This window comes from Pelodiscus sinensis, chromosome 14 (assembly GCF_052426305.1).
Source record: "Pelodiscus sinensis isolate ZL-2025 chromosome 14, ASM5242630v1, whole genome shotgun sequence".
Classification (NCBI taxonomy): Eukaryota; Metazoa; Chordata; order Testudines; family Trionychidae; genus Pelodiscus; species Pelodiscus sinensis.
In genome coordinates this window covers 8,216,859-8,243,192 of record NC_143065.1, presented here as the reverse complement: position 1 = coordinate 8,243,192, position 26,334 = coordinate 8,216,859, and the positions used below count along the sequence as shown (strand labels likewise).

General features: G+C 58.0%; 1 protein-coding gene across 1 annotated transcript in view; it reads right to left on the bottom strand.

Annotated features, from left to right (window-relative positions):
* Window positions 1–8,046: 8,046 nt before the first annotated feature.
* The window catches only part of HCN4 (hyperpolarization activated cyclic nucleotide gated potassium channel 4), a 93,679-nt gene continuing 75,391 nt past the window's right edge, over window positions 8,047–26,334 (bottom strand). Inside the window, exons 5-8 of the mRNA XM_075897567.2 lie at window positions 20,724–20,870; window positions 18,534–18,774; window positions 16,455–16,619; window positions 8,047–9,708 (exon numbers count right to left, since the gene is read on the bottom strand). Coding sequence (XP_075753682.2) covers window positions 8,156–9,708; window positions 16,455–16,619; window positions 18,534–18,774; window positions 20,724–20,870 — 2,106 coding nt within the window. The 3' untranslated portion in view covers window positions 8,047–8,155. The remainder of the gene's footprint in view (window positions 9,709–16,454; window positions 16,620–18,533; window positions 18,775–20,723; window positions 20,871–26,334) is intronic.

The window sequence follows — 26,334 nt, the reverse complement described above, 5'->3', positions numbered from 1 at the left end:
CCCCAGCCCCACAGTGGGATGACCCAGGGGGCCTGGAGCACCGACATGGGCTCGCCAATGCTGGGGGGAGGGGAGCCTCAACCCTCAGGGCCAGATCCATGCAGGCCTTAGGTTCCCACCCCTGGCCTAGACCCTGCAGCACAGCTGGCCAGAGGTGGCAAGAATGAAGGCACTATTCAAGGAACCAGCATTGAAAGGAAGCCTTTTGCTCAGCCCAGTTCCTGGCCTCTAATTGGTCCTTTTAGGGCCTTTACTTTTTCGCGCCTTTCACTCGCTTGGCACCATGACACTGAGCTAGCCAGGGCCCTCTCCTCGCCACCCTCACTGCTCCTGCTTCTTGGCTGAAACCCTGCACGGGGAGGGAGGTCGGTTAAACCCTTTGCATTGCCACTGTTCCCTCACAACTGCACCCCCCAATGACCGTCCCCCTCATGTGCACAGCAGCACCCGGCCACGTGTGGATGTTCTGAAGAGCTGGGCCAGGCCCCTTGCCTCGTGCTCGGTGGCACCACAGGCTTTGCACAGGGCCTAGTCCGCCCTCCAAACCCTCGTCTCACATCGGAGGGGCTGTAGCGCCCCTCAGTGCTGCCACGCAGCCTGCATGCGTCACAGTCCTCCCAACAGCTGGGCTTTAGCCTGCTCCTGCAGCCGCGGGATTGCCCGAGATGCTCAGCTTGCTGCTGTAAAAAAACAAAGCCAAGTTTTTATCCCGTGTGCTTGGGAAGCCAAGCGGGGCCATGTGACCCGCAGCATGTTCAGGGCTCAACACTCAGAAGGCAAAGACACTGACCCCACTCAGGAGGGTTTTTTTAATCGCACGATTTTTTATGTCGGGCTCCTGATTCCTGACAGCCAGCTGTTCACGCAGCCGCCACAGTGCTTGAAACAGGAGGGGAGCTCATGTGATTGGCCTCCGTGTAGCTGTTTGAGAGCAAGCACTGGTGAAAATACATTAGCACCTGTGGTTAAAGTGCACCCCCCATTAACATTGATGAGTTTCCTGGGCTTTTATCCAATGCCTCTGCATTTAAAGACGTACATGACAGTTGCTCGGGATCAGCTGAAATGCCAGCCAGAGAGGGGCACAGGGTCTGCCGTGCACCCTACCTTCATGCTCCATGTGCACTGGCATCCTGCAACAGGGACCCACTGCCTCGGGGGAAGGGAGGAAAACCCATCGGGCACCCAGCCAACCCTATGTGTTTGCTAGAAACCTGCGGGTCAATCTACAGCATTGGCTGGTGTTTGCACCACTGGCCCCTACCATGGCTGAGGGTGGGACCCTCTGATCTGGTGCATTGGAGCATAGAAAAGGGGCCTCAGCTCCTCCCTCCACCTCCCAAGAAAGAAAGCACTCCCCCAACCTCTGGGGCACAGCTAGTGCCTTGCAGTCAGGCCCCAGGCCAGCACTGAGCTGACCGGGAGCCCTCGCCAGCGCAGCCGTGGGTTTGTTCCCAGGGGAATGTGCCAGCTGCAGCAGCAGCAGTGCTAGTCAAACAATCAAGGCATCCCCAGCCTGTCCCCCAGTGATCACACAGACCCAAGTACATCTGGGCAGAGAAGGGATGACCCTGGCAGATGGGAGCCAGGCCAGAGCTGACAGAAGAGGGGCCAGCAGGGAGGTGGCTCTGGCTGTCCATGTCTCAGGCTGGCTGATGCCAGGGGCCAAGCAGGGAGAGGCTGGACAGGTGTGGGCATACCAGGAGCTTAGCAGTTGCTTCCCAGACTGCCTCTCTGCATTTGACAGAGTCCGGCTGAGATGGAGAAGCAGCTGGGACCTGATATGGGAGGTCCTGGTTGCTACCATAGCAGCAGGAGGTGGGGGATTAAGAAAGTGACCAAGCAGTGCTAGTTAATTTGCCGTATCAGGGATTGGCAAATGAATCTCCCATGAGGGACGCCACCGTTAACACCCTCCTGCCCACATGGTAACACCGACAGGAAAGCAAGCCAAGCAATGGCCGTGCCTGGGTCAGCCCGACACAACTGAATGAGCACCAAGGAGTGGGGTAGGTATTGTTCGTGCCTCAAAACAGATGGCCACAGGGCACACACCTGGCTCTTACTGGACCATGCATGTGCTCCTAGCTCAGGTTGGCAGAACACAGAGGAGAAACTGCAGCTCACAGCTGGGGGCACGAGGGAGCTCAGGAAAGACTCAGGAGGAGAAAGGCTCAGCTGGGGGGGCTGCTAGCACCTGGACAGGAGCAGAATAGTGGTTTATAGCTGGTCCTACTGCAGCTCCAAGGAGACAGGGCAGTAATCTTGCAGCCAACAATCCATCTGCCCTGCAGACAAATGCGGGCGAAGCAAGGTGTTAACCTGATGTGGGATTACGGTTGAGCCCATTCTGGTGCTCTCAATGTTGGAAAGGCCGGCAGTGGCGGCTGCTGGTCACCGCTGTTGCAGCGGGAGTACAGGAGCAAGGCACAGCAGAAGGGCTGTACATGTGGGAACCAGCACGGTGAGTTGCCAGAAGCAACACCACACACTTGGCATCTGTTTGTAACCCATAACACTTCCCTGGGCCACTCCCTGTGCATGTGCGATGAGTAGCCACGCAGTGTGGCTTTGTTAACAGGGGACAACAAAACCCAGGCACCTGGGCCCCTGGGAATGGGAAACCCAGTTCAAATCAGGCCTGGGACAAGAGCAGAGGCTCCATGCAGGCAAGCTACTCCCAGGGCCACCATCACCATCTGTGGCCTGCAGCAAGAGGCTCTCCTGGCTCACAGCACGTTCCCTCCAGCCCAGTGCAGCGAATGTGCATCCGAAGCCAGTTCTCTGGGAGAGGCAATAAAGAGCTAGACAGGTTTGTGGAGGCTGGGGCCATCAGCCAGGATGGGCAGGGATGGTGGCCTTACCCTCTGCTTGCCAGAAGCTGGGAATGGGCGACCGCGAGGGATCACTGGATGATTCCCTGCTCTGTTCATGCTCTCTGGGGCATCTGGCGCTGGCCACTGTTGTCAGACAGGGCTGGATGGACCTTTGGGCTGACCCCATCTGGCGGTTGTTATGAAATTCTGCTCTGGCTTTCGGGACATTGCTAGCTGCTGCCATTCACCCTGCCCACGTTTCAAGGTGACTCCTTGGCTCCCTCTTTCCCCGAAGTGCTAGCTACAGCCCAGGCTCCAGTTCCACGGCAGAGCACCGCCAGAGGCAGCAGTCCAGAGCCAAAGCCAGCCTGTTGTCACCTGTTGTTACAGCCAGGCTATGTCTACACTGGTGGCTTCTTGCGCAAGAACATGTCCACACTGCCATGTGCGCGCTGTGCTTTTGTGCAAGAGCGCCCATGGCAGTGTGGATGCTCTCTTGTGCAAGAAAGCTCTGATGGCCATTTTAGCCATAGGGCATTCTTGGGCAAGAAATCCCTGCCCAGCGTCCACACTGCCCTCCTGCGCAAGAGCCCCTGCGCAAGAGAGCTTACACCTGTTAAAAAAGAGCATAGCTCTTGTGCAAGACGCCCTCTCTTACCACGCCGCACTGTAAATCTTCCGCAAGAGAGGGTGGGCAGTGTGGACGCTCTGTGGATTCTTGCGCAAGAACCCGCCAGTGTAGACATAGCCCCAGTGTGGCACTGAGCCCGGCACTAGAGAGAGCAGGCTCCCGCCGCAGGGAGCAGTCACTGCCGCGCTGGGGCTTGCTTTGCTCAATCACCATACGAAATGCAATCAGGGAAGCACACAGATGATTAAGGGACACAAGTGCAATCAAGGCAGGTGACAGGGCGCCAAACCCAGCACCTTCCCCGGGGAGGGAGCAGCGCTCAGGGGAGATGCTGTTCCCGGAGGTGACACTGCTCCTGTGGCGCCACAGTGGGAGAGAAGGAAAAGCGTGATGGCGAGTAGGCTGGTCAGGAAGCGAGCGCGACCGGGTGAAGCGGACAGACCGAAGCTGGGGGTGTTGTGTGCAAACAGCCTCCCAGGGACTCATTGCAAAGCAACTGGCCTGCTGCACAGGGCTGCAGGCTGGGTCCTTACTGCTTTCTGTAACTGCATTGCAAGGTGGGGGGGAGCTGAGAGGGTGGCTCACAGGTCCATCCCATAATATGCTGGTAGCCCTGTTAACCCCAGCGCCACCGGGGGGGCTAACTGCCCTGCACACCTAGCTATGGCAGGCGTACGGCACCCGAACCCCTCACTATCCGAGCTGTTTCTCTGCCCAGCCCCCAGTGGCAGACGTGCCCAAGCTCAGCTGGGGAGACCAAGGAGGTGCAAGGCACTGACCCCAGGTCTCTGGCTAGTGCCCAAACACCTGGACCATCCCCGTGTGCTGCAGACCCATATGTTGTGTTCTGAGTTCATTGCAGGGGCCCCCTCCTTCCCTTCCCCCCCTCCACCATTTGCTACTGGCCACACCCCTTGGAGGGGAAAACAGCTCTATGCCACCCTGCGCCCCGGCTCCTCAAGCAACAGAGGCGGCACATGGCTGGCACCGTGGCTACTGCCCTCACTTCATGCCTCTCCCACTGGCAGCAGGCCTGCAATCACCCCACAGCACCTGGGCAGGGGATTTTAAAGGATGGAAACAAGGACAGGGCGGAAATATCTCCCTGAGCTAAACAAGTGGAAGAGTCAGGAAAGGGCTGGGCAAAAGGGTGCTGTGAGCTAGCAGGTGGGCACGGCCTGCCCCGGGCACTGAGAGGGGAGGGCTGTCTGCGCCCTGGGCTGGGGACAGGAGGACATGCCCATGTGGCCCCAAAAGGCTCTGCTGGCTCAAGAACCCCTCTCACCTGCAGGAACCCCTAAAGTGGGATCCATGTGGACAAAGGCTCCAGGGTGAACTTCCTTTTTAAAGAAAGAAAGTGAGATTGCAGAGAAGGCCCCCCCGGAGAAAATGGGCCCCATGCACATTCCAGCCTTGCCCCCCGAGAGTGGGGATTTAACACTCCCCCCTCCCCGTTCTTCTGTCTTCTGGGCAAAGCATAAACTTCTGGCAGCAGGGGCTGCTTCTCATGCTGCGTTTGTACAGGACCTCGCATTGGGGTTCCACACTTGGGGGGGGGCGGCTCCCCAGGAACACACACGTCAATCCCTGCTACTGTCTGTCATGTTTCCTCTGGCAGGTGTAACAGCACCCAGCCCTCCCTAGTCGGCAGTTGTTGGTGTTTCCCAACCATTTACTTTTAGAACATAAGAACGGCTGTACTGGGTCAGACCAAAGGTCCAGCTAGCCCAGTAGCCTGTCTGCCGACAGTGGCCAGCACCAGGTGCCCCAGAGAGGGTGGACCGAAGACAACGATCAAGCGATTTGTCTCCTGCCATCCTTCTCCAGCCTCTGACAAACAGAGGCCAAGGACACCATTTCTATCCCCTGGCTAATAGCCTTTTATGGACCTAACCTCCATGAAATTATCTAGCTTCTCTTTAAACTCTATCATAGTCCTAGACTTCACAGCCTCCTCTGGCAAGGAGTTCCACAGTCTGACTGTGCGCTCTGTGAAGAAGAACTTTCTTTTATTAGTTTTAAACCTGCTACCCATTAATTTCATTTATTTTCCTAGAAAAAGGAAGCCCCTTCAAAATCACTTGGGCATCTCGGAAAGTACAGACAGACCAGGGTACACACAGGAAGGAAAATACAAAGCCCCCAGTACGGTCAGTTCTTTATCTTCTCCTGTGGGTTAAAGTAAACAGATTCCAAGCCAGAGGGAGTTTGTTATTTACTAAGGGTTTTTTTATTATGTCTGTTTTATATTCCAAACCCCACCCCTACAACTCTTCCCTTCCTCACAAAAAACCAAAACCAAACCCCAAAAAATAGAGACTAAAAGGAAATACTTCACACTACCGTGACGTGTTGACTGAGGTCCAGTTGGAGTAACCTAGTATCAGCTACTGCACCGCTAAGGGTCAGAGATCAAATCGTGTCCCCTAGAAAATCCAGACAAAGAAACTTGCTCGAATGCAGCCTGTCCACCAAATGGAATGGGGGCGGAGGGGGATAAAAGTCCACCAGTGACAGCCCAGGGGTGTGTCTGAACCTTCCTGGGCCTCATTCGAAATTCAAGTAGTAACACAACCGCCAAGGCTTGGTTCTGCTGGTCTCTTGCGAGATCTCCCCCCGTCCCCGCCTTCCCCGCCCCTGCCATCTGCTCAGGTCCCACCCTCTCAAGACGCTCACTGTGTCTGTCCAGCATGTGGCAAGGAGGGGAATTTAAAGAGACCACCCAAAGTTTCCTTCTAGGGATCCTCTCGTCTCCTTGAGCAAGGAGGCGGGGGGGGGGGGGGAGGTTGTTGGTCAGTTTCCCCCTGTCAGTGGTTCCTGTTTTCAGATGGGCTGGGCAGATGATCCTATATATGTTTCCAAAAGCAAGGTATATATACTATAGGCGCCGCCTGCCGATTGTCCCTACAGGAGGGTCAAAACTGACATGTATTTTAAAACTAGGATTATATTTCTATATATATATATATTATATATGTGTATATCGTATATATGTATATAGCTGTGTATACTGCAACTCTATACATATACACCTATACACACACACATATATAGCTGTATTGAGTTAGTAGAAAACATTTCCAGAATACCCTTGACCCTTTAAGGAAGACCAAAGCTGACTACATCTTAATTGTGAGCCACCAAAAGACCTTGAGCCACGTTTGCAGCCTTGGGAGCTACAGACCTGTGTCAGAGTTTGGCAAACCGTCTGGCATACAACCAGCAGCCGGGCAGGTTTTCCAGGAGCTGGGGAAAGCCAGGAGGGGTGCTCTCCCTCGGGCTGTCCCTGTTCCTGGGGCGCTGTGCGGGAAGGCTGCTTTCCCCTCCCTTCCATGGCGCCCGGGAGGGGCTCTGCTAGTGTGGGCAGAGGAAGGAGGGCACCGGGGAGGGGAGCAGAGACGCCTGTTGGTCTAAGAAACAGAAAGGCAAGTGAAGCAAGAGGGGGCATCGGCAGCGCTGCGCCCATCGAGTGGCTGAACCCTCTCCTGGTTTCGAGCCATTGTCCTGGCCCCACCTGGGCAGTCTCCCCTCGGGGAGCCCAGCCCCGAGTCTGGCAACGTCCCTGCAGAGTGGCGCCCCAGCCAACCAGCTGCAGGCTGTTACTGCTGTGGAAGCCAGGCAGGAGGAGCACAGGCCTGCTGGCAGCACTTAACAGACATCTTTTAAATGACAGTAATTGAGATGCAAAGCAGGCGGCTCCCTCTGGCTCCTGGCAGAGAGCCAGGGGGATGCCGTGCCACTGTGCCCCCCCTTGGACTTCCCTGAACTCAGGAGGGGCAAGGTGAGAATTAGCTGGACTCGACAGCCCCCAGCTCCTGGCCCTTGTGCTTCGAAGCAGAGGCCCCCAGAGTAGCTGCTCACACTGAGGGAGGGGAGGCAAATGGACTGTCCCACCACTTGCTGGATGCCCCCAAGTCCGGCGCTGGGAGTGAGGCAGCGGCCACAACTTGCCTCGCTCCCCCCCCCCTTTGGAAATACCCAGGGGATGGAGCTACCCGGAGGGAACGGCCATTGGCTCCTGCTAAGACCTGGGTGGGGCGGGAAGGCATCAGAAGCTGGGGCATGCAATGCACCCAAACCCCTGCCCTTGCGATTCTAATCCCTACAGGCAACTGTGTCAGCCCTACGGGCCCCAGCCACGTCCTCAGCAAGCCCCTCAGGACAGGGGAGACCCCTGGGGGATCTGGACCTTCTGATGTGCACAGCAAACTGCCCAGTGTACACACAACAGGCCAGCTCTCCCAGCCGCGCTGTTCCAAAACACACCAGCTCCGCACCAGCCCAATGGTCCTTCTCCCGCCCATGTCACCTGGGCCCTGGGTCTCCGCTGGAAACCCTTTTGGTGGCTCTATGGCTGATCATTCACAAGGTCCAGTCAGGCACACATGTTATCTGTGCATTGCCTCAGTGGATTAAATTTCCTCGTTTTCTTTTGCTCCACATAGTAAAATATTCTATAAAATCAAGTGACCAAAAATCTATAGCTCTAAGAATACCTGGTTATCTTGTTTGTTTATCGCTAATCACAATCCAACCAAAGAAAGAAAGGCAAAGGCGGAAAGGGAAAGGCAAAGGCGGAAAGGGAAAGGGAAAGAGAAAGGGAAAGGTGGAAAGGGAAAGGGAAAGGCAAAGGCGGAAAGGGAAAGGGAAAGGGAAAGGGAAGCCAGGGTGTGTGAACCGAGCGGCATCACACCGCCAGGAGGAATCCTCACAAATTGGAGGGCAGTTTGGACCTGACAGGTTCTAGCTCCCCGGGGAGCACAACAGACTCTTTCCTCCCACCGGCAGTCAGGGAGGGGGCAACCACGGCACTGGCCCCAAACACTAGCGGGTGTGGCAGAGACCCTGAGGACATCTGGCGTGGCAAAGTCATGCGCCCAGGGACAGAGCTACTCGGCCTCCCGAGAAGTCCCGCCCCTCCCCCCGGGAAAGGAGAGAAGCTTAGAACAGACTCCCGGGAGGAAAGGGGAGAGCTCCGGCTCAGAGTCTGGGCCACTTCCTGGGGCAAAGACGGCTGGGAGGCAGAAATCAACTTGATGTCCTGGCTCAGGCGCCCGGGTGGCAAATGTGGAGAGCTCTTGGGTGGAAGGGCCTGTGGAGGTGGGCTGGGGGTCTGAGGCATGAGCAGAGATCCATGGGAGCCCGAGGCCCCCGCCGGAGCACACGGGAAAGTTCTCGTGGCCGCTGGGCTTTGGCTGGGAGGACTGAGGCCGGAAGGAGAGTAACATGGGGAGGCAACGCCAGGCTGCTGCAGTGGAGACACGGAGGCAAGCGGTGACCTTTCCTGGTGCAGCTGCCCTAGCGTTCCAGCCGCAGACCCTAATGCACTTGGTTGTGTTTGGCACAGCGCAGAAAGGGAGCCCCCGGAGGCCTGTGCCAGCTGGCTTAAGCTAGAGGCTGGAGAGCTGGAAGCAGGAGGGAGCGGAAAGTGGTTCATCCCTCCCAAAGTTCCACTGCCCGGGAGCGGCTGGAGCAGCCCCACCTGCGGGGGCCGGGGCGGGGTGGGCTGGAATTGGCTGAGCAGAGTGCTAGGTGAGCCCACGGAGAGCTGGGGGAAGGAAGGAGGTGGAGAGTTGGTGGGGGCCTGCTGGAAGTGGCCAAATCCGCTAGGCAGAGAGCTGCTGGCAAGCGGCGGCGGCTGAGCGGTCCCTAAGGGAGATCCCAAAGGTGCCTGTTGAAAGTGGTTGGGTCCCGCTGGCGACGTGCCACCCAGACACTGCTGGCTCGAGCCAGGGGAAGGCGATCCCACTGAGGCCTGGTGGAACTGGCCTAAGCCAGCAGAGGCCGTGAATCCTGCTAGTTGCTGGATTTGGAAGGAAGACGACGAGGGGGTTTCTGCTCCGGGCGTGTGCAGCAGGGATGGCGTGCTGGACGGAGAACCTACTGCAGAAGGACCGGCCGACGGCATAAATGACTGGAGCCGTTTTAGTTGTCTTGGCGTCTGGCTGGACTGTTGCCCCAAGGAACCCAAGATGGACACCGGAGGACGGAAGATAGCCGTTGGGAGGCGCGGGTGATGGGTCAGAGCTATTGCTACTGAGGTGGTGGCTGCTGCAGCTTGCAAGGGCGCCTGGATCAATGGTGTCCAGATGACAGGGGTTGGGGTGGAGGCGGCGGCGGCTGCCTGGACATTGTGAGCACAGTGAGCCATCTCTCGGTCGTGCTGCACAATCTGCTGGATGATCTCGTTCTCCTGGTAGTTGAAGACCCCGGAGTTGAGGTCGTGCTGGACTTTATGCAGCAGGATGGAATTCTTCTTACCTGGAGAACAAAGGGAGACAGGAATATTCAGTCTGACTGGCAACGCATGGGGGAAAACTCCCAGTGCGTGTCAACTGGAGGCCACTGCCTGCACCTCCCAGTTCACTATCAGTCCACATTGCCGACTGTAACAGTAGCAGTGACGTCTGCCTGTGCCTGCAGCACACCTGAAACAACTGCCCTGCCTCATTCACCTCAACGGACCAGGTCACGCTGCCGTCTCACAGCAACACTCTCAATACAGACATTATTAACGGTTTCATCCCCGAGAGCTGTCAGTGAGCAGCTCCTGAAGCGGCTGCCGAGACTTTCTTTCATTTCTCCCCTGGAGGGGACCTGTTTCGTAAGTGCAGTTTCCTGGACGCTGCACGGCCCTGCAGTTTTCTGGAGAAGTTCTACACGTTTTCGCTGATGGACCCATAGCAGCTGTAACCCTGGCCACCGACAGCCAGAAGCCATGTGAGCCGCACATACAACTTCCGATTTCCTAGGGCAAATTTCCTCTGGTGAGTGGTGAGTTATTGCCCTCAGCAGGCCTTGTATTAACACTTCACTAGCTAGTGCTTGGAACTTCTGTAGCATCTTCCAACCTAGGGCCTGAGAGAGCTTGGATCATTCCAAGGGATTTGGCCTCTCAACAGCCCAGTGACTATTATTGTCTCAAGTGTTTCAAGGCTGGGTAAACCGAGGTGTGGGGAGGTGAAGTGGCTTCCCATAGATCACACAGCCTGGCAGCGACAGCACCAAGAGGCCTGACTATGTGGGACTTTGTAGCATCAACAATAGTCAAACTCAGATCTTCCTTCTCCACAAAGCACAGCCCCCAGCCACTTGACTAAAGGAGGCCTTGGAGGACATGCCCAGTGGAGTCTCAAGAGCCCTGATCTACAGTGAGGCCTGTGAAATTCTGGAGCTTAACTAACAGAAGGTTCTCCTTTCATAAAGAACTCTGAAGTGACACTTAATCTGGCTGTAGCTAACACACTCAGGCTGTGTCTACACTGGCATGAATTTCCGGAAATGCTTAAAACGGAATACTATTCCGTTTTCAGTTTTTCCGGAAAAGGAGCGTCTACATTGGCAGGCTGCTTTTCCGGAAAAGCCATTTTTCCGGAAAAGCATCTGTGGCCAATGTAGACGCGCTTTTCCGGAAAAGAGCCCCGATCGCCATTTTCGCGACCGGGGCTTTTTTCCGGAAAAGACTACTGGGCTGTCTACACTGGCCCTTTTCCGGAACAGTGTTCTGGAATAAGGACTTATGCCTGAGCGGGAGCAGAATAGTTTTTCCGGAATAGCGGCTGATTTTGTACAGTAGAGCATCGTTGCTTTTCTGGAAATTCAAGGGCCAGTGTAGACAGCTCGCAGCTTATTCCGGAAAAGCGGCTGATTTTCCGGAATAAGTGGCCCAGTGTAGACACAGCCTCAGGGTATGTCTACACTACAGCGTTACTTCGAAATATCTAATTTCAAAATAAGCTATTTCAAAATTAGATTCTTTTCATCTACATACAAAATGCATTTCGAAATAGTGTTTTGCTATTTCAAAATAGCACGTCCACACTGAGTGGACGCTGAATCGCATTTAAGGCCGGCCGGAACCAGGTCCGGCAGGGCATCAGGTCAGGAGTTACTTTGTGTGGCCGCTGCCTGAGGCTATCTGAGGCCTGTGCTTAAAAGGACTCCCCCCGATAGCCAGTTCTCAGGTTTCCTTGCTTGCTTGTCTACCTCGATGAGGGACAGCAAAGCATTTTGTCTCTGCGTGCTCTGATTGCCATCACTCGGGACACCACAGCACTCTGCAACATGGAGCCAGAGCTGCCCCTGGGCACTCTGGTGCTTCTCTTGGACACGTTGCTGCGAGCCTGGCTGCACTTTCTGCAAGCTGCCACCCGGGAGGCCCATCGGGGGCTGTCAGTATCCAGGAGACCCTGCAGGAGAACTTCCGCCCTGAGGAGCACTAAGAGCCTCCCTGTCTCATTCCTCCCTCACGTCCTTCCACTTACCCCTCCCTAATCCCCCTTCCTGATGTCAAAAAAAAGACATGTATTTTCATGGACACAAACTCTCTTTCTTTAACAAAACTGGGGCGGGGGATGACACTCTGGTAAGCCTGGGGAAAGGAGGTAAGAGAGGGGAAGAGAGAAGGTGGGAGAGAGGAAGGGGAATCCTGGGAGGAGGGAGCTGGAAGGGGGAAGCAAGGGGAAGAAGGGGGAGAGGAAGCTCAGGGCCCAGGGTTGGGGGGTCTTGCTGGACCAACTTGATTTTCATGCAAATCTGCTCCTGGGTTCACATGTGGCCTTTGGTGGCCAGGCTGGCGCTATCCTGCCATAGACGGCCGTGTTCCTTCATCTAGTGCGGAGATCATGGATGTTCGGGGCATCCTCCCCCAAGCCTGAATAAGGTCCATGATCTCCACCCTGGACCAGGACCCTGGCAGGCTCCTGGGAGTTGGCAGACTGGTCCTGGGGAGCGGTGGAGGGCTGGCTGCCAGTGGCTTGCTGGCTCATGTTTTGGGGCCACTGGGTCAGGGGCAGAGAATGCTGGCTCTGGACTGGCAGGCTTGGAGCTGGCACAGGCACTGTGGCCAGAGACTACCCCTTTAAGGGCTCTGGGGAGGGGAGGAGGAAGAGGAGTGTTCTTGGTTGAGGCCAGCCAGAGTGGCCACCAGGACACCCTGGGAAGGCTGGAGGCTCCCTATTTCGAAATAAGTGTCTACACAGTACTTATTTCAAAATAGCTATTTCGAAATTGGCGTTATTCCTTGTAGAATGAGGTTTACCAAAGTCAAAATAAGCCTTCCGCTATTTCAATATAATTTTGAAATAACAGAATGGCTGTGTAGATGCTAGGATAGTTATTTTGAAATAACTTTGCTGTGTAGACATACCCTCAGGGTGCCAGGGAATGGGCCATGTGGTTCAATAAGAATAATCAGCTCTCGCCAACAGCTCTTCTACCAAATCCTCAGAACGCGCTTTCTGTTGTTACATTCTGTGCAGACCCTGGGCAGACTGGCTGCTATGTCCATTCTAGCTCTCTCTGTCCAGTTCACTCCGAGGCCAGTGGCTGCAGGTTAAGAATTCAGGGCAGCGAAGTGCTTTTTGAATCTGCACACCTTTCCAACATTCTCACTCGATTCTGGTGGCTCATAAGAGCATAAGAACAGCCAGACTGGGTCAGATCAAAGGTCCATCTAGTCCAGGGTCCAGTCAGAAGCTAGGGACACCATTCCCACCCATCTTGGCTAATAGCCATTGATGGACCTATCCTATATGAACTTATCTGGTTCTTTATTTAACCCAGTTACAGTCTTGGCTTTTACAACATCCTCTGGCAAGGAGTTCCACAGCTTGCCCTTTTCTAATTCCAGTAGATCTTTATTACCAGGGCTCGATGATCGCAGCAAAAATCACTTGCCAGCCCCGCACCGCGCATGCGTGAGACCCCCACTGCGCATGCGCGGACCGCTGGTGAACAGGGCGACCGGCTGAAATCTACTCACCACGGGCGAGTAGATAAGCATATTTGTCGAGCCCTGTTTATTACCCATTATGATAGTCAGTCAGTGAGGTCAGTCACAGGACATGACTGGGAACAGCAAAGTCCCCGTACTCTGGCAGATGCCAAGGTTGTTTTAAAATACAAAGAAACCTCCCCCAAACTGCATCTGTTCTAAGGCTGTGTGGTTCCTGAAAACCAGGGCCATGGAAACGCCTGGGCCGAGTGACTTACACCTGTACCAGAAACAACCTTATAGCAACCTCCTGGGCTGAACTGGCTGCTTTACTCCTGCAAGTAATTCACTGGCTGTTACTCGTGTGAGTGAGGTGGGCAGCCTCTCATGCTGTGACTCCACTTTGGGGCGCAGTTCGTTCTGTATTGCTGCCTAGATGTTCTTATGCCACCAGGTCCTGTCATTCCTGCTTTTTACGTGCCTGTTCATGGCCCCGATCTCGAGATGTAGGTACCGAGACAGCCATTCCTACGCTGCTCCTCTCCGTCCCCAGCACCCCGAGAGGCAGCACAGGGCTGTTACTCCCACTTTGCAGGTGGGTAACTGAGGCACTCTGGAATGAAGGAACTGACCCAAGGTCATGCAGCAGGAGTCTGTGGCAGAGCTAGGAATAGACTCCAGGTCTGCTGAGACACAACTGAACTGCCCTGACCACACGACCACCCTTCCTTTTAGGACCAGTCTACACGGGAAAGTTTTACGATTCTGCTGTAGTTAAACCACTATAGCTACACCGATAATCATTGAAAGCAATATATTAGAAAATGTAGAAAAACATACAAAATAGTTAATACATTTAAACTGATATTATATTACTGTGAGATAATGTGATGAAAACTGCAATTAAGTGCAACTAGTTAATTTGTTTTACCTTAGTTGCTTGAGTTGACTGCAATAAATTGACAGCCCTAGTTTTTACTATTGGCATTGTCATGAGGAAATCTACAGCAATCTTAACTTAGATTTGAGAAGATTTTTGAATCAGAATATATTAGGGCATTCAAAATACATGACGTATAAACTATTGGGGGTCCCGGCTCACAACATATGATATTAGAAAGATAACTGTCTTTCTCTTCTATTGCCGGTGACCTTGATATGAATAATAAATGACTTCAATAAAATATATTTATAGTATTTATTAGAGCAGAATGAACAAAGGGAAAAATTGTACCCAAATATTTTTTTAATTCATAAGTGAATTCTGATTTGACTATATTCATAACCGTATTGTGTTCGCTTTCCATGAACGTTTGTGGACTGATTTACAAAAGCAAATGCTTGTGAAAATCTAATTTTAAGCTTGAATGGTCACTGAAAGCCACTTTAAAATCCAGTCAAGAAACAGAAAGGTGTGATTTATGTAACTGACACATCATAAACTGTAACCATTCGCCAACAGTCTGAAGACCAAGAATTACACACTGAAGAATGGAACAGATCATTTCAGAGCGCAAGGAATTTTGCAGTCTGTTCACAAAGAGGTAGCTGTGTTCAGTTGTATGTTTCACTGCACATGATTTGTACATCTGGGTGATTATACAGGCCCTGATTCTGCAAAAGCTTAGTTGTGCACAGTGAGGAGTCTTTTTGCCTTTGGTGGGGCTATTCCGCGTGCATAGCTGAGTGCATGCATCAGCCTTTGAAGGACAGGGAACTGAGTAATTCCTTGGAGACCCACACCTTGTCTTACTTGTCTGAAAGCCCCCAGCACACTGATGCAAATCACAGAGCACCGGAAGAGCAGACTCCAGGAAGTGACCACACTTTGTCTAAGGGCTGCCCCACAAGTAACTGAAGTCAATGGATGTTGTGCCGTTGATGTCAGTGAATGTTTGATCGGGCTCTGGGTGCATCTGCTGAGACGCTGTTCATTTGAGAGGCTTAATGTTAGGCTAAGTTATGGCTGGGCCTGTTGGGATGTCCTCGTGAGAGGAGCAGAGGTCTCAGGGAACCTCTTCCTTCCCCTCTCCAACCCGCCTGTGCCTGCCCAAGGCAGAATGCCAGTGTCACTTCCCACGGGGGGACATTATGGTGGACGGTCAGATTCTCCCCAAAGGAAAGCAGGACACTGCATGGGGCTGGCTGAGGCCCCTCTACCCTTGCATACAGGCCTGGCCCAAGCCTAGAGTTGCCAGGTGTCCGGTATTGACCCGGACAGTCCGGTATTTTCGCCTCCTGTCCGGTAAAAAAAAATCAGAAAATACTGGGCACCCAAAATGTCCGGTATTTTCTGTTTTTTTCCCCTGCCAGGAGGCAAAAATACCGGACACCTGGCAACCCTACGACACACTCGGCAACTTGGCCCAGCCGCCGTCTCTGGAGGGGAATCTGCACCGTCATTTGGGGTGTCAGCCTTAGCTGTGTCCCTTTCGCCTGCAGGGGTCAGCACACCGTACCCCTCCCCCTCTGTGCCCCCACACAAGGCAGTGCTAGGCCTTGGCTCCGTTGAGAGACCATCCCCATGGCACCTAATCACAGCAAATATGCCCGGGCACGGGCTACTCAGCACATGCCGCGTGGCTGTCGCGTTCCGCAGGTCGCTGTCCAAGAGCATGAGTCTCCCAGGCCCTGACCCTCAGCACATCCCCGTCTGCACTACTGGCCTTGTGTTCTGCAGCTACAGCACCTGCACTGGGCCATAGTGTATCCGGGCAGGAGGGGTCCTTCCTAATCCCAGCTGTAACCAGGGCTTGCTGCACAAATGAATAATGCTAGTCCACAGAATTACACCCTGGCTGGTGTCCCTGCAACGCGGGCCGCGTGTAGCCTGAGTACTGTCTTAGCCCTCACACAGTTGCCTGGAAATCCACAGTACTGCCAGCAGAGTCAGGATGGCACAGTCTGGCCCGTTGCTCTTAGCAGTGGGAAACCCCTGGCATTTGCACACGGTCAGCTACTCCCTACCAACCAAAATCGGGCTCAAGCCCCATTCCTTGGGTCCCGCGTCTCAGCTCATGGTGGAGATGACACGACATTATCTGGAGTTCCTGCCAACTGGGCCCGATGGGCTGGATGTGCTCCACAAAGACCCTTTGGAGACGCAGACAATGGAAACGGAGGAAGTTTCCTGCTTGGAAATGGAGCGGACGGGGTGGGGAGGGAAGGATTTACTCCTGGGCAAAAGGGCCTGCAGAAAGCGGCAGGGCAGAGTGAGGCTGGAAGCAGCCACTGGAGGAGAAGGGAGCCCATGGCAGCGGGGATGTAGCGTCGTCTCGTACGCTCTACTCACCGATTCTATCCAGCCTGTCCAGCGCCACGGTTTCAAAAGCCCGTCTCATCATGGGATACTCTTCCAACACCTCGTTGAAGTTGTCCACCGACAGGGAGTAGAGGCGGCAGTAGGTGTCAGCTCGCACGCTTGCCGTGCGCCGGCCGCGCGTCAGCAGGCAGATTTCTGGAACAAAACCCCGGGCTGAGAACCCGACCTGGGAGAGCCCAGCAAGGCCTGTCGCTGCCTCCACACCCTACGCCACAGCTCTGCCTCCACACAACAGTGTACACGAGCCCTGGTGCAGTGGCAGCACCAAACAAAATACCAGAGGCCTCAACTGCTGCCCAGTTCGGCACCTCGGGGATTCGCCTGACCTCGTTAGCCAGCAAGGTCGGGAACCGCGGCTCAGCACAGATAGGAACCGTTTGCGCATTCAGAATGGGGATCTGTCTCGCTCGCTCTTTTCCCAGGCCATTGGCAAGGTCCCACTGGCGCTAACTCCCCGAGATGTGCACTCAGGGCTCTGACCTCACCTGGGACCTCGGTGTCAGGAGGGTCAGCAATCCCCCATGCTGATGACAGGTGGGAAAAGAGGCGGAGAAGATACTGGTGGATCGGCTCTGCTCTTATTTGCTGACAGGAAACGCCCCCGTGATGGAACTGTAACAATACTTCTTGTCACAGTTCTTAGGCCAGCGGACATCACACAGAGCTCCACATTGTGTATGCGTGTGTGCGTGCGCGTGTGCGTGCGCGTGTGCATGTGTGTGCATGTCCATGCATGTGTGTGTGTCCATGCATGTGCATGCGCACATAAGCACGTGTTTGCGTGTTCATGCATGTGTGTGTATGCGTGCGCATGTGTGCGCACATCCATGCGCGCGTGTGCATGTCCATGCATGTGTACACACCTGTAAGCACATGTGTGCGTGTCCATGCATGTGTGCGCACATCCATGTGCGTGTGTGCATGTCCATGCATGTGTGTGCACGCATGCATGTGTGTGCACACGTGTGCATGTGGTTGGGTCCACATCAGCCACCATATCAGAGGCTTATTTAACTGCACATCCACTAATATGATCTGTGCCAGCAATGCCCCTCTGCCATGTACATTGGCCAGACTGGACAGCCGGGAAAGAATGACCAGACCCAAATGAGATCTCCGAAAAGGCAACACACAGAAACCTGCTGGAGACACTTTGTCCTGCCCAGGCACTCGTTAGTGGACCTCCAAGTCACCAGGTTGTTTCAGGCCAATTCCATACGCCAACTACACAGGGAAGCCTTGGAACTGAACTTCATGTACAGGTTGGGGACTGGTCACAAAGGTCTGAACAAAGACATTCCCTGGCCAGCACCCTGCCTGCCACATCCTGATGACTTAAAAACCAAACAACGGGCACTTAAGAACAATTTGCACCTTCTCTCTCAGCTTCATGTAACAAGAGCACTCTAGCTGATAGGGGGGGAGGGAGGCCGAGTCAGTCTGTAACAGGATAAACTTAAAACCCAACAAATGGTCTGGTAGCACTTTATAGACTCACAAAACAGGTTGATGGTCTTGTGAGCGATGGTGGGTACAGCCCACCGGTCATATGAGGAAGGGGGCTGTGCCCACGAAAGCTCATGGTACCATCCACCTGTTTTGTTAGTCTCTAAGGTGCTGCAGGACTATTCGTTGTTTTTTAAGTTTTGCCAGTTACAGACCAACGTGGCTCCCCTCTGGAGCTACTGAGCAGAGACCCTGCCTGACCCACAAGAACAGGGGAGCGGCCAGACTGAGTCAGACCAAAGATCCATCCAGCCCAGTGTCCTGTCCTCTGGCAGCCGCCAATACCCGGTGCCCCACAGGGAGTGACTAGAACAAGGAATCGCCAAGTGACCCCTCCCCTGGCCCACTCCCAGCTTCTGCCAGAGCCCGGGGCCCCATCGCTGCCCAGCCTGGCTGTGCACTGATCTAGCTCTTCTTTGACCCAGAGAGCTGGTGATTTCAGTGCAAGACAAAGGGTCCGCGTCTCTCACAGCACCAAGAGGAATCAGTTGCGCACTGCCTGGGGAACAGCCCCGGTCTTGTTGGGGCCTCACGGACTCTCACCTCCAAAGTAGGAGCCGTCGGCCAGTTTGGTCTCCTTGTTGCCCTTGGTGAGGACGCTGACCACGCCGTGCTGGATGAAGTACATCTTCTTGCCGATGGTGCCCTCCCGGATGATGTAGTCGCCCGGCTGGAACACCTCGAACCGCAGCTTGGTCAGCATGGACGTCACAAAGTTGGGATCCGCATTGGCGAAGAGCGGCATGGACGCCACCAGCTTCCGGCAGTTGAAGTTGATGATTTCCTGGCACCCGGCGGGGTAGGGGGAAGAAACAGAGACAGGCACAGAGAGAGACTCTTCATCCGGCTGCAATAACCTGCCAAGAGCCCTCCAGAGCCCCAAGCAGGACTCTGGAAAACCACAAAAGATGTGAGTCCCCACAAAGACCCCTTGGAGGAGGCCCAAGGCCTGCTGGGACAGCGCTCTGGGAGGGTCTGAAGGGCCACGTGTACTAAAGCTGGGAGCCTTAAGCTCGAATTCGAGATGCTCTCGCTCTCTCGCTAAGCAGGGACCCGACAGCCACCTCCCGTCGTGGGGGGCACTGGGGAAATGCCACAAGAGCCAGCCAGAGGCTCGCCCCGGGAGAACGCTGTCACTCCGTGGTGCCCAGCGTCCTGCCGTGCCCTGGTCAGCCTCTGAGATGCTCAGCTGTGGAGATGTGCCCCGCCACGTGGCAAAGGAATTCCCGGGGCAAGTGGGGCTGGGTGGGAGAGGTGGCAGGGAGAGGTGCCCCCCAGTTAGCGAGGCTCAGGGTGGCCATGTCTGTGGTCTGAGTGCCCGAGACGGGATGATCCAAGAGGACTGTTCCTTTGCCAGGCACGGCCGATGCCCTGAGCGCGCCCCACGGCATCGCCCCCGAGGCCCCCGCAACGGGCTCGTCACTGCACGGCCACCTCGATTCCAGCGCAGGAAACAGTGAAGTGAGACTGGGGCAAGTGGCCACCGAGCCCCTCCCCAAAGAGTCAGATTCTTCCGTCTGGGTGCAGTTTCCTCTGCCAGGCTCCCCGGTGGCCCCTCTCTCCCCTCCAGTCCATTCCCGCTGGGCACTGGCCCTGGGGGGTGCACATGTGCTGGGCATCAGGCCAGTGCTCTGCTGTCACTGACATAGGCGCTTGGGAATGAGTCTGGGGCCAGATCACTGGCTCGACTGCCGTGCTGGGCCACCAAGGGCAGGGAGGGGCCGCAGGACCGTGGTCCCCAGCTGGTCTCCTGGAATAGGGCAGCTCTGATGTGGCGCTTGCCAGCTGGGCTTTGCGGGGTGCGCCCCTGAACTGTAGCAGCATGTGATGGGCAGCAGAGGGAGCGCGCAGCCCCTGCCATCAGCACCCGTCTCCCTCCATGCGCCCTGGCTTTCCCAGGTGTCGCTGTAATACCAGCAGGAGGAAAAACCCTCGGTTGACTCCTTCCCTGCAAAGGGTTGGTCCGGCACCGCATGGCCCTGGGCAGCGCCTAACGGCCCCTCCCTGCAAAGGGCTGGTCCGGCACCACACAGCCCCCAACAGCGCCTAACGGCCCCTCCACATCACAGGGATGCTCCATCACACGGGCTCCTGCGGAGCGGGAAGGGAGGGACTGGGAAGGCAGCAGCCTCCAGCCCCTGCCAGGTCTGTAAGCGGGAGCAGGCTAAGGGGGGATGAGCCTCGGACCCAGGCCCCTGCTCGGATGGACTCAGAGCGGAGCGTTTCCCCAGGTCACTCTGAACCAGGCAGCGCAGGGACTAGCAGCGGAGTGGCTCATAGCCCAGGCTGGCGCTCACCACAGACCCACGGAACGCAGGACTCGCCCTTGGCAGGAAAACCTCCCCGCGTCCCCGGAGACTGCCTCCCCCCCCCCCCCGCCAAGCGCTCTGGTGCTGCAGAGCAGAGGCTTTCGGCCATTTCCCGGAGTCCCTCAGGTTCTCACCAGCCCTGACCCCTCAGCCGCCTGCCCTGCCAGGGTTACTCGACGCAGGCTGGCACTGCCCCCAGCGACCGGCATGGGGTGGCTGAAATCCCGGAGGGCTCGGCTCTGATTGTGGGCAGTCAGAGGCCGGGGAATGACAGACGTCCATCCCTCCAGGGCAGCTGCTGCTAGAATCAGGCTCTATCGTCCTGCTCCGTCTCCTCCCCCTCCCCCGGCTTAGCCTCCGCATGCTGAGCTGAGGGGAGTCTTGGCCCCCTTGAACCCCCAATGAGCCTGGTGCTGCTCGTTACCTCGCGCAGGGGCTCGCTCAGCTCGCCCAGGATGCTTTCCTCGTCGAACATCTTGCCCTGGTAGCGGTGCTCGTAGTAGTCGTGGATGCGCTGGCGCATGTCGGCGGGGAGCTTGTGGAAGGACATGTACTGCTCCACCTGCTTGTACTGCCGGGAGAGAGGCAGAGACGAGAGGTTACTGGCTCGCATCGCGGAAGGGCCCCTCAGCAGCCTCCAGCCTGCGCACGGCAGAGCAAATCTCAGCCGGCGGCTACACTGGCCATCTTCATGTGCCCACGGCCTCAGACACGGCCGGATATGGCACAGGCCTGCTCCACGCAGCCTCAGGCACGGCCGGATACGGCACAGGCCTGCTCCCCGCGGCCTCAGACACGGCCGGATACGGCACAGGCCTGCTCCCCGCGGCCTCAGACACGGCCGGATACGGCACAGGCCTGCTCCCCGCGGCCTCAGACACGGCCGGATACGGCACAGGCCTGCTCCCCGCGGCCTCAGACACGGCCGGATACGGCACAGGCCTGCTCCCCGCGGCCTCAGACAAGGCCGGATACGGCACAGGCCTGCTCCCCGCAGCCTCAGACACGGCTGGATTCGGCACAGGCCAGGTCCCCGCGGCCTCAGGCACGGCCGGATACGGCACAGGCCAGCTCCCCGCGGCCTCAGACACGGCCGGATACGGTACAGGCCAGCTCCCCGCGACCTCAGACACGGCCGGATACAGTACAGGCCAGCTCCCCGCAGCCTCAGACACTGTGGGATACGGTACAGGCCAGCTCCCCGCGGCCTCAAACACGGCCGGATACGGTACAGGCCAGCTCCCCGCAGCCTCAGACACGGCCGGATACGGTACAGGCCAGCTCCTCGCGGCCTCAGACACGGCCGGATACGGTACAGGCCTGCTCCCCACAGCCTCAGACACGGCCGGATATGGCACAGGCCAGCTCCCCGCGGCCTCAGACACGGCCGGATACAGTACAGGCCAGCTCCACGCGGCCTCAGACACGGCGGGATACGGTACAGGCCAGCTCCTCGCGACCTCAGACACGGCGGGATACAGCACAGGCCAGCTCCCCGCGGCCTCAGACACGGCGGGATACAGCACAGGCCAGCTCCCTGCGGCCTCAGACACAGCGGGATATGGCACAGGCTAGCTCCCCGCGGCCTCAGGCACGGCCAGGTACGGCACAGGCCAGCTCCCCGCGGCTTCAGGCACGGCCAGGCACGGCACAGGCCAACGCGCCCCCGGCCTCAGGCACATCCCCTTTTGTCCACTCCCCAGTGGCCCCGGAGGCCTGGGGCAGCCCCTGCCTCCTCTACTCAGGGCGGGGAGACCAGAGCGGATGTGAGACTTTCAGTGCCCCATTCACAGGCTTTTCTAGGTTTAGAAATAACCTTGGGCGCTGACAGCTGCTTGCGCTCAGGAATGCAAGGGACTCATAGCCCGAGGGACCCACCTGCCTCTGCCAAGCGCGCGCCTCCTTTATTTCCCAGGCACTTTCAGGAATGAATCTGAAAGCTGATAATGAAATCGGAACCGTCCCTCCCCCACCCGTGGGATGCGGTGGACGGCTCACGGCCAGGGCCCTCTCCCACAGGGGGCGCGTAAAGACAGGCCCGTCCTGCTCCGGCCAGGGCCCTCTCCTGCAGGGGACACGCAAAGACAGGCCCGCCCTGCTCCGGCCAGGGCCCTCTCCCGCAGGGGGCGTGCAAAGACAGGCCCGTCCTGCTCCGGCCAGGGCCCTCTCCCGCAGGGGGCGTGCAAAGACAGGCCCGTCCTGCTCCGGCCAGGGCCCTCTCCCGCAGGGGGCGTGCAAAGACAGGCCCGTCCTGCTCCGGCCAGGGCCCTCTCCCGCAGGGGGCACGCAAAGACAGGCCCGCCCTGCTCCGGCCAGGGCCCTCTCCCGCAGGGGGCGTGCAAAGACAGGCCCGTCCTGCTCCGGCCAGGGCCCTCTCCCGCAGGGGGCGTGCAAAGACAGGCCCGTCCTGCTCCGGCCAGGGCCCTCTCCCGCAGGGGGCGTGCAAAGACAGGCCCGCCCTGCTCCGGCCAGGGCCCTCTCCCGCAGGGGGCGTGCAAAGACAGGCCCGTCCTGCTCCGGCCAGGGCCCTCTCCCGCAGGGGGCGTGCAAAGACAGGCCCGCCCTGCTCCGGCCAGGGCCCTCTCCTGCAGGGGGCGTGCAAAGACAGGCCCGCCCTGCTCCGGCCAGGGCCCTCTCCCGCAGGGGGCGTGCAAAGACAGGCCCGCCCTGCTCCGGCCAGGGCCCTCTCCCGCAGGGGGCGTGCAAAGACAGGCCCGTCCTGCTCCGGCCAGGGCCCTCTCCTACAGGGGGCGTGCAAAGACAGGCCCGCCCTGCTCCGGCCAGGGCCCTCTCCCGCAGGGGGCGTGCAAAGACAGGCCCGCCCTGCTCCGGCCAGGGCCCTCTCCCGCAGGGGGCGTGCAAAGACAGGCCCGTCCTGCTCCGGCCAGGGCCCTCTCCCGCAGGGGGCACGCAAAGACAGGCCCGTCCTGCTCCGGCCAGGGCCCTCTCCCGCAGGGGGCGTGCAAAGACAGGCCCGCCCTGCTCCGGCCAGGGCCCTCTCCCGCAGGGGGCGTGCAAAGACAGGCCCGTCCTGCTCCGGCCAGGGCCCTCTCCCGCAGGGGGCGTGCAAAGACAGGCCCGCCCTGCTCCGGCCAGGGCCCTCTCCCGCAGGGGCGTGCAAAGACAGGCCCGTCCTGCTCCGGCCAGGGCCCTCTCCCGCAGGGGGCGTGCAAAGACAGGCCCGTCCTGCTCCGGCCAGGGCCCTCTCCTGCAGGGGGCGTGCAAAGACAGGCCCGTCCTGCTCCGGCCAGGGCCCTCTCCTGCAGGGGGCGTGCAAAGACAGGCCCGCCCTGCTCCGGCCAGGGCCCTCTCCCGCAGGGGGCGTGCAAAGACAGGCCCGTCCTGCTCCGGCCAGGGCCCTCTCCTGCAGGGGGCGTGCAAAGACAGGCCCGTCCTGCTCCGGCCAGGGCCCTCTCCTGCAGGGGGCGTGCAAAGACAGGCCCGCCCTCCTCCGGCCAGGGCCCTCTCCCGCAGGGGGCGTGCAAAGACAGGCCCGCCCTGCTCCGGCCAGGGCCCTCTCCTGCAGGGGGCGTGCAAAGACAGGCCCGCCCTGCTCCAGCCAGGGCTGCGCACGCAGCCTCGGCACCGAAACACGCCCTGGGCGGCGAGTCACTGAACCCTCCTTTGCCTTCAGCCAGACACCACGGGCCAAGAGGCATTCCGGGGGTAATTCCATGGCCGACACGGGGGATGTGCCATGGATTGGTTTGGCCCACAGTGGTTTGTATGTGCTGCACATGCAATGAACTCGGACCCGCCCACCTCCGCACACGTGCGTGCGCAGCGTTTCGCACGGACACTCACCCTCCCGCAGGCTCAGGTGCATCCACAGCCACTGACGTCAGTAGGATCCATTGCTTTCCAGGCCACTGTGCCCCACCCAGGAGCCTGATTTGCCTTGCGACCCCCCGGCCTTCCGCCTCGCCTACAAGCCACTTGCTCACAACCCAGCCAGGAGAGTCCAAACGTGTCCGGCTGCACCACAGGAAAGCGGCTTCCTTTCTCGCTCCCCAGGCAGAGACAAGACGGCAGTTGGAACATAAAGAGTCGTGTCCCGGCCCGGCGCAACAAGTCAGCGTCCGCGTAGCCCGTTCCTTTGCATGGACAGGGCCAGCACGTTCTGTGTCGCCCGTGACAGGAGGCAAACTGCCAGGGAGCAGATGTGCCCCCCAGAACACGTCTGCCCCCCCGGCGCATGTCCCCCAGCTGAGAACTGCCAGAGACGGGCACACGCAGACCTCGCTCTGAGCTGGGCAGCGGCAGGGGGCTGCAGGAGCAGGTGAGCTCTGCAAAGGGAGACGGCCAAGTTGGGCTCTGCATGGCTGACACCTGGTGCCTGCGTCTGAGGCAGCCCCAGGGGAGAGCCACATCTCCCCACGGATACTCCCAGCTTCCCCTGCCTACTGACTTCCTGGGGAGGGAGGGAGAAGGGGTCCCGGGAACCCTGCCCTCTCTGTGCTGTGGGGCGGCAGCGCGTCCGGCTCTCCCGGCTGGCCCAAGGTCACAGCATCTATCGAGGGGGTGAGTAATGACTTCCCATTAATATTAATCCTTCCGCTCTCGAGGACAATGAGAAATCAATAGGGCATCTCAGTGCGGCGAGCAGGAAATGGGAGCAGCTGGAGAGGAGCAGCAGCAGATTTCTCATTGAGCCTGGCCTCCGACAGACCTTCCCCCCGTGCAGCCCAGCGCCGGAGCTCTGCTCACACAGCACCATGCACCACCCCGCGGGAGGGCGGGCTCAGGGGATGAACAGGGCGCAAGGTCAGCTCAGCAGAGGAAAAGCCTCGTGGTCCTGCTCGAGCGCAGTCAGGTGCCGGGGGATGCCTGGCGGAATGGCATGGCAAAGCGCCTTTGGGGGTGACGCTCACAGTGCGGGAGCAGCCACTCCCCCCGGGATGTCACTGGCGGGGCAGGGAACAACACCCAGCACCCAATCCGGGCCCAGTCACAGACCCACGGGTGAGTCCAGACACCCAGCACCAACCCGCGCCAAAGTGCCACAGCCCCCAGAGCCTGCACTGGTCCAAGCCGCAGGAGGGATGAGGAGCACCAGGGCCTGAGGTTCCCCCCAAGGCAGGGAAACGATCTGCGAGGTGCTGACGCCTCCAATCCCACTGGCGAGCCTGGCGCTAGAGGGCACTGGGCGCCCTGCAGGACTGATCCCAGCTCGCCTCTGTCTGCCGCGGGCCCCTTCCCTGGGCATGGCAGGTACCTGGAGGCACCTGGGCAGCAGCACTGGTGGCCAGTGGGACCTTTGGGGAAGGGCTGGACGCAAGGGAAGGTGCCCAAGGATCAGCTCAGGATGGCCACTGGCCTTAGTGGCTCACGATCCGGGCCCCACGTCTGCCCCTGGGAGTCAGAGGGTGCTCAGCTCGCTGGGCTCAGCTCCCCCAGGGTATGTCTACACTACCACCCTAGTTCGAACTAGGGTGGTAATGTAGTCAACCGGAGTTGCAAATGAAGCCCGGGATTTGAATTTCCAGGGCTTCTTTTGCATGTTGCCGGGCGCCGCCATTTTTAAATGTCCGCTAGTTCGGACTCTGTGCCCCACGGCTACACGCGGCACGAACTAGGTAGTTCGGACTAGGCTTCCTATTCCGAACTACCATTACTCCTCGTTCCGCGCACGGTCCCGGCAGACCGCACGAGCGAGTCCGGCCCCGGGGATTCCATCCCGCCCGGCCCCCAGCCCCCTCCTCTCTACTGCGAAGTTGCGCATTGCCTGGCTGGTAGACACACGCACGCAGAGTGACTCACGCAGTGTGAGCAACTACGTCCTGATACTCATAATAATGAAACGTACCCAATCAGAAAATACCTGACAATTCTATGTCCGGTATTTCCTCAATTTCTTTCCCAGACAGAAAGCTGAAATGCCGGACTGTCCAGTTCAAACTGGACACCTGGCAACCCTCCGGACATGGGCGCAGGAAGGGCCAGTCCAGCGAGGGGTCGCCCGAAGCACCGCAAGGGCCTGGTGCACGAGGGCCGCCAGCCCTGCAGGAACGCAAACAACACGGGCCGAGAAGTCT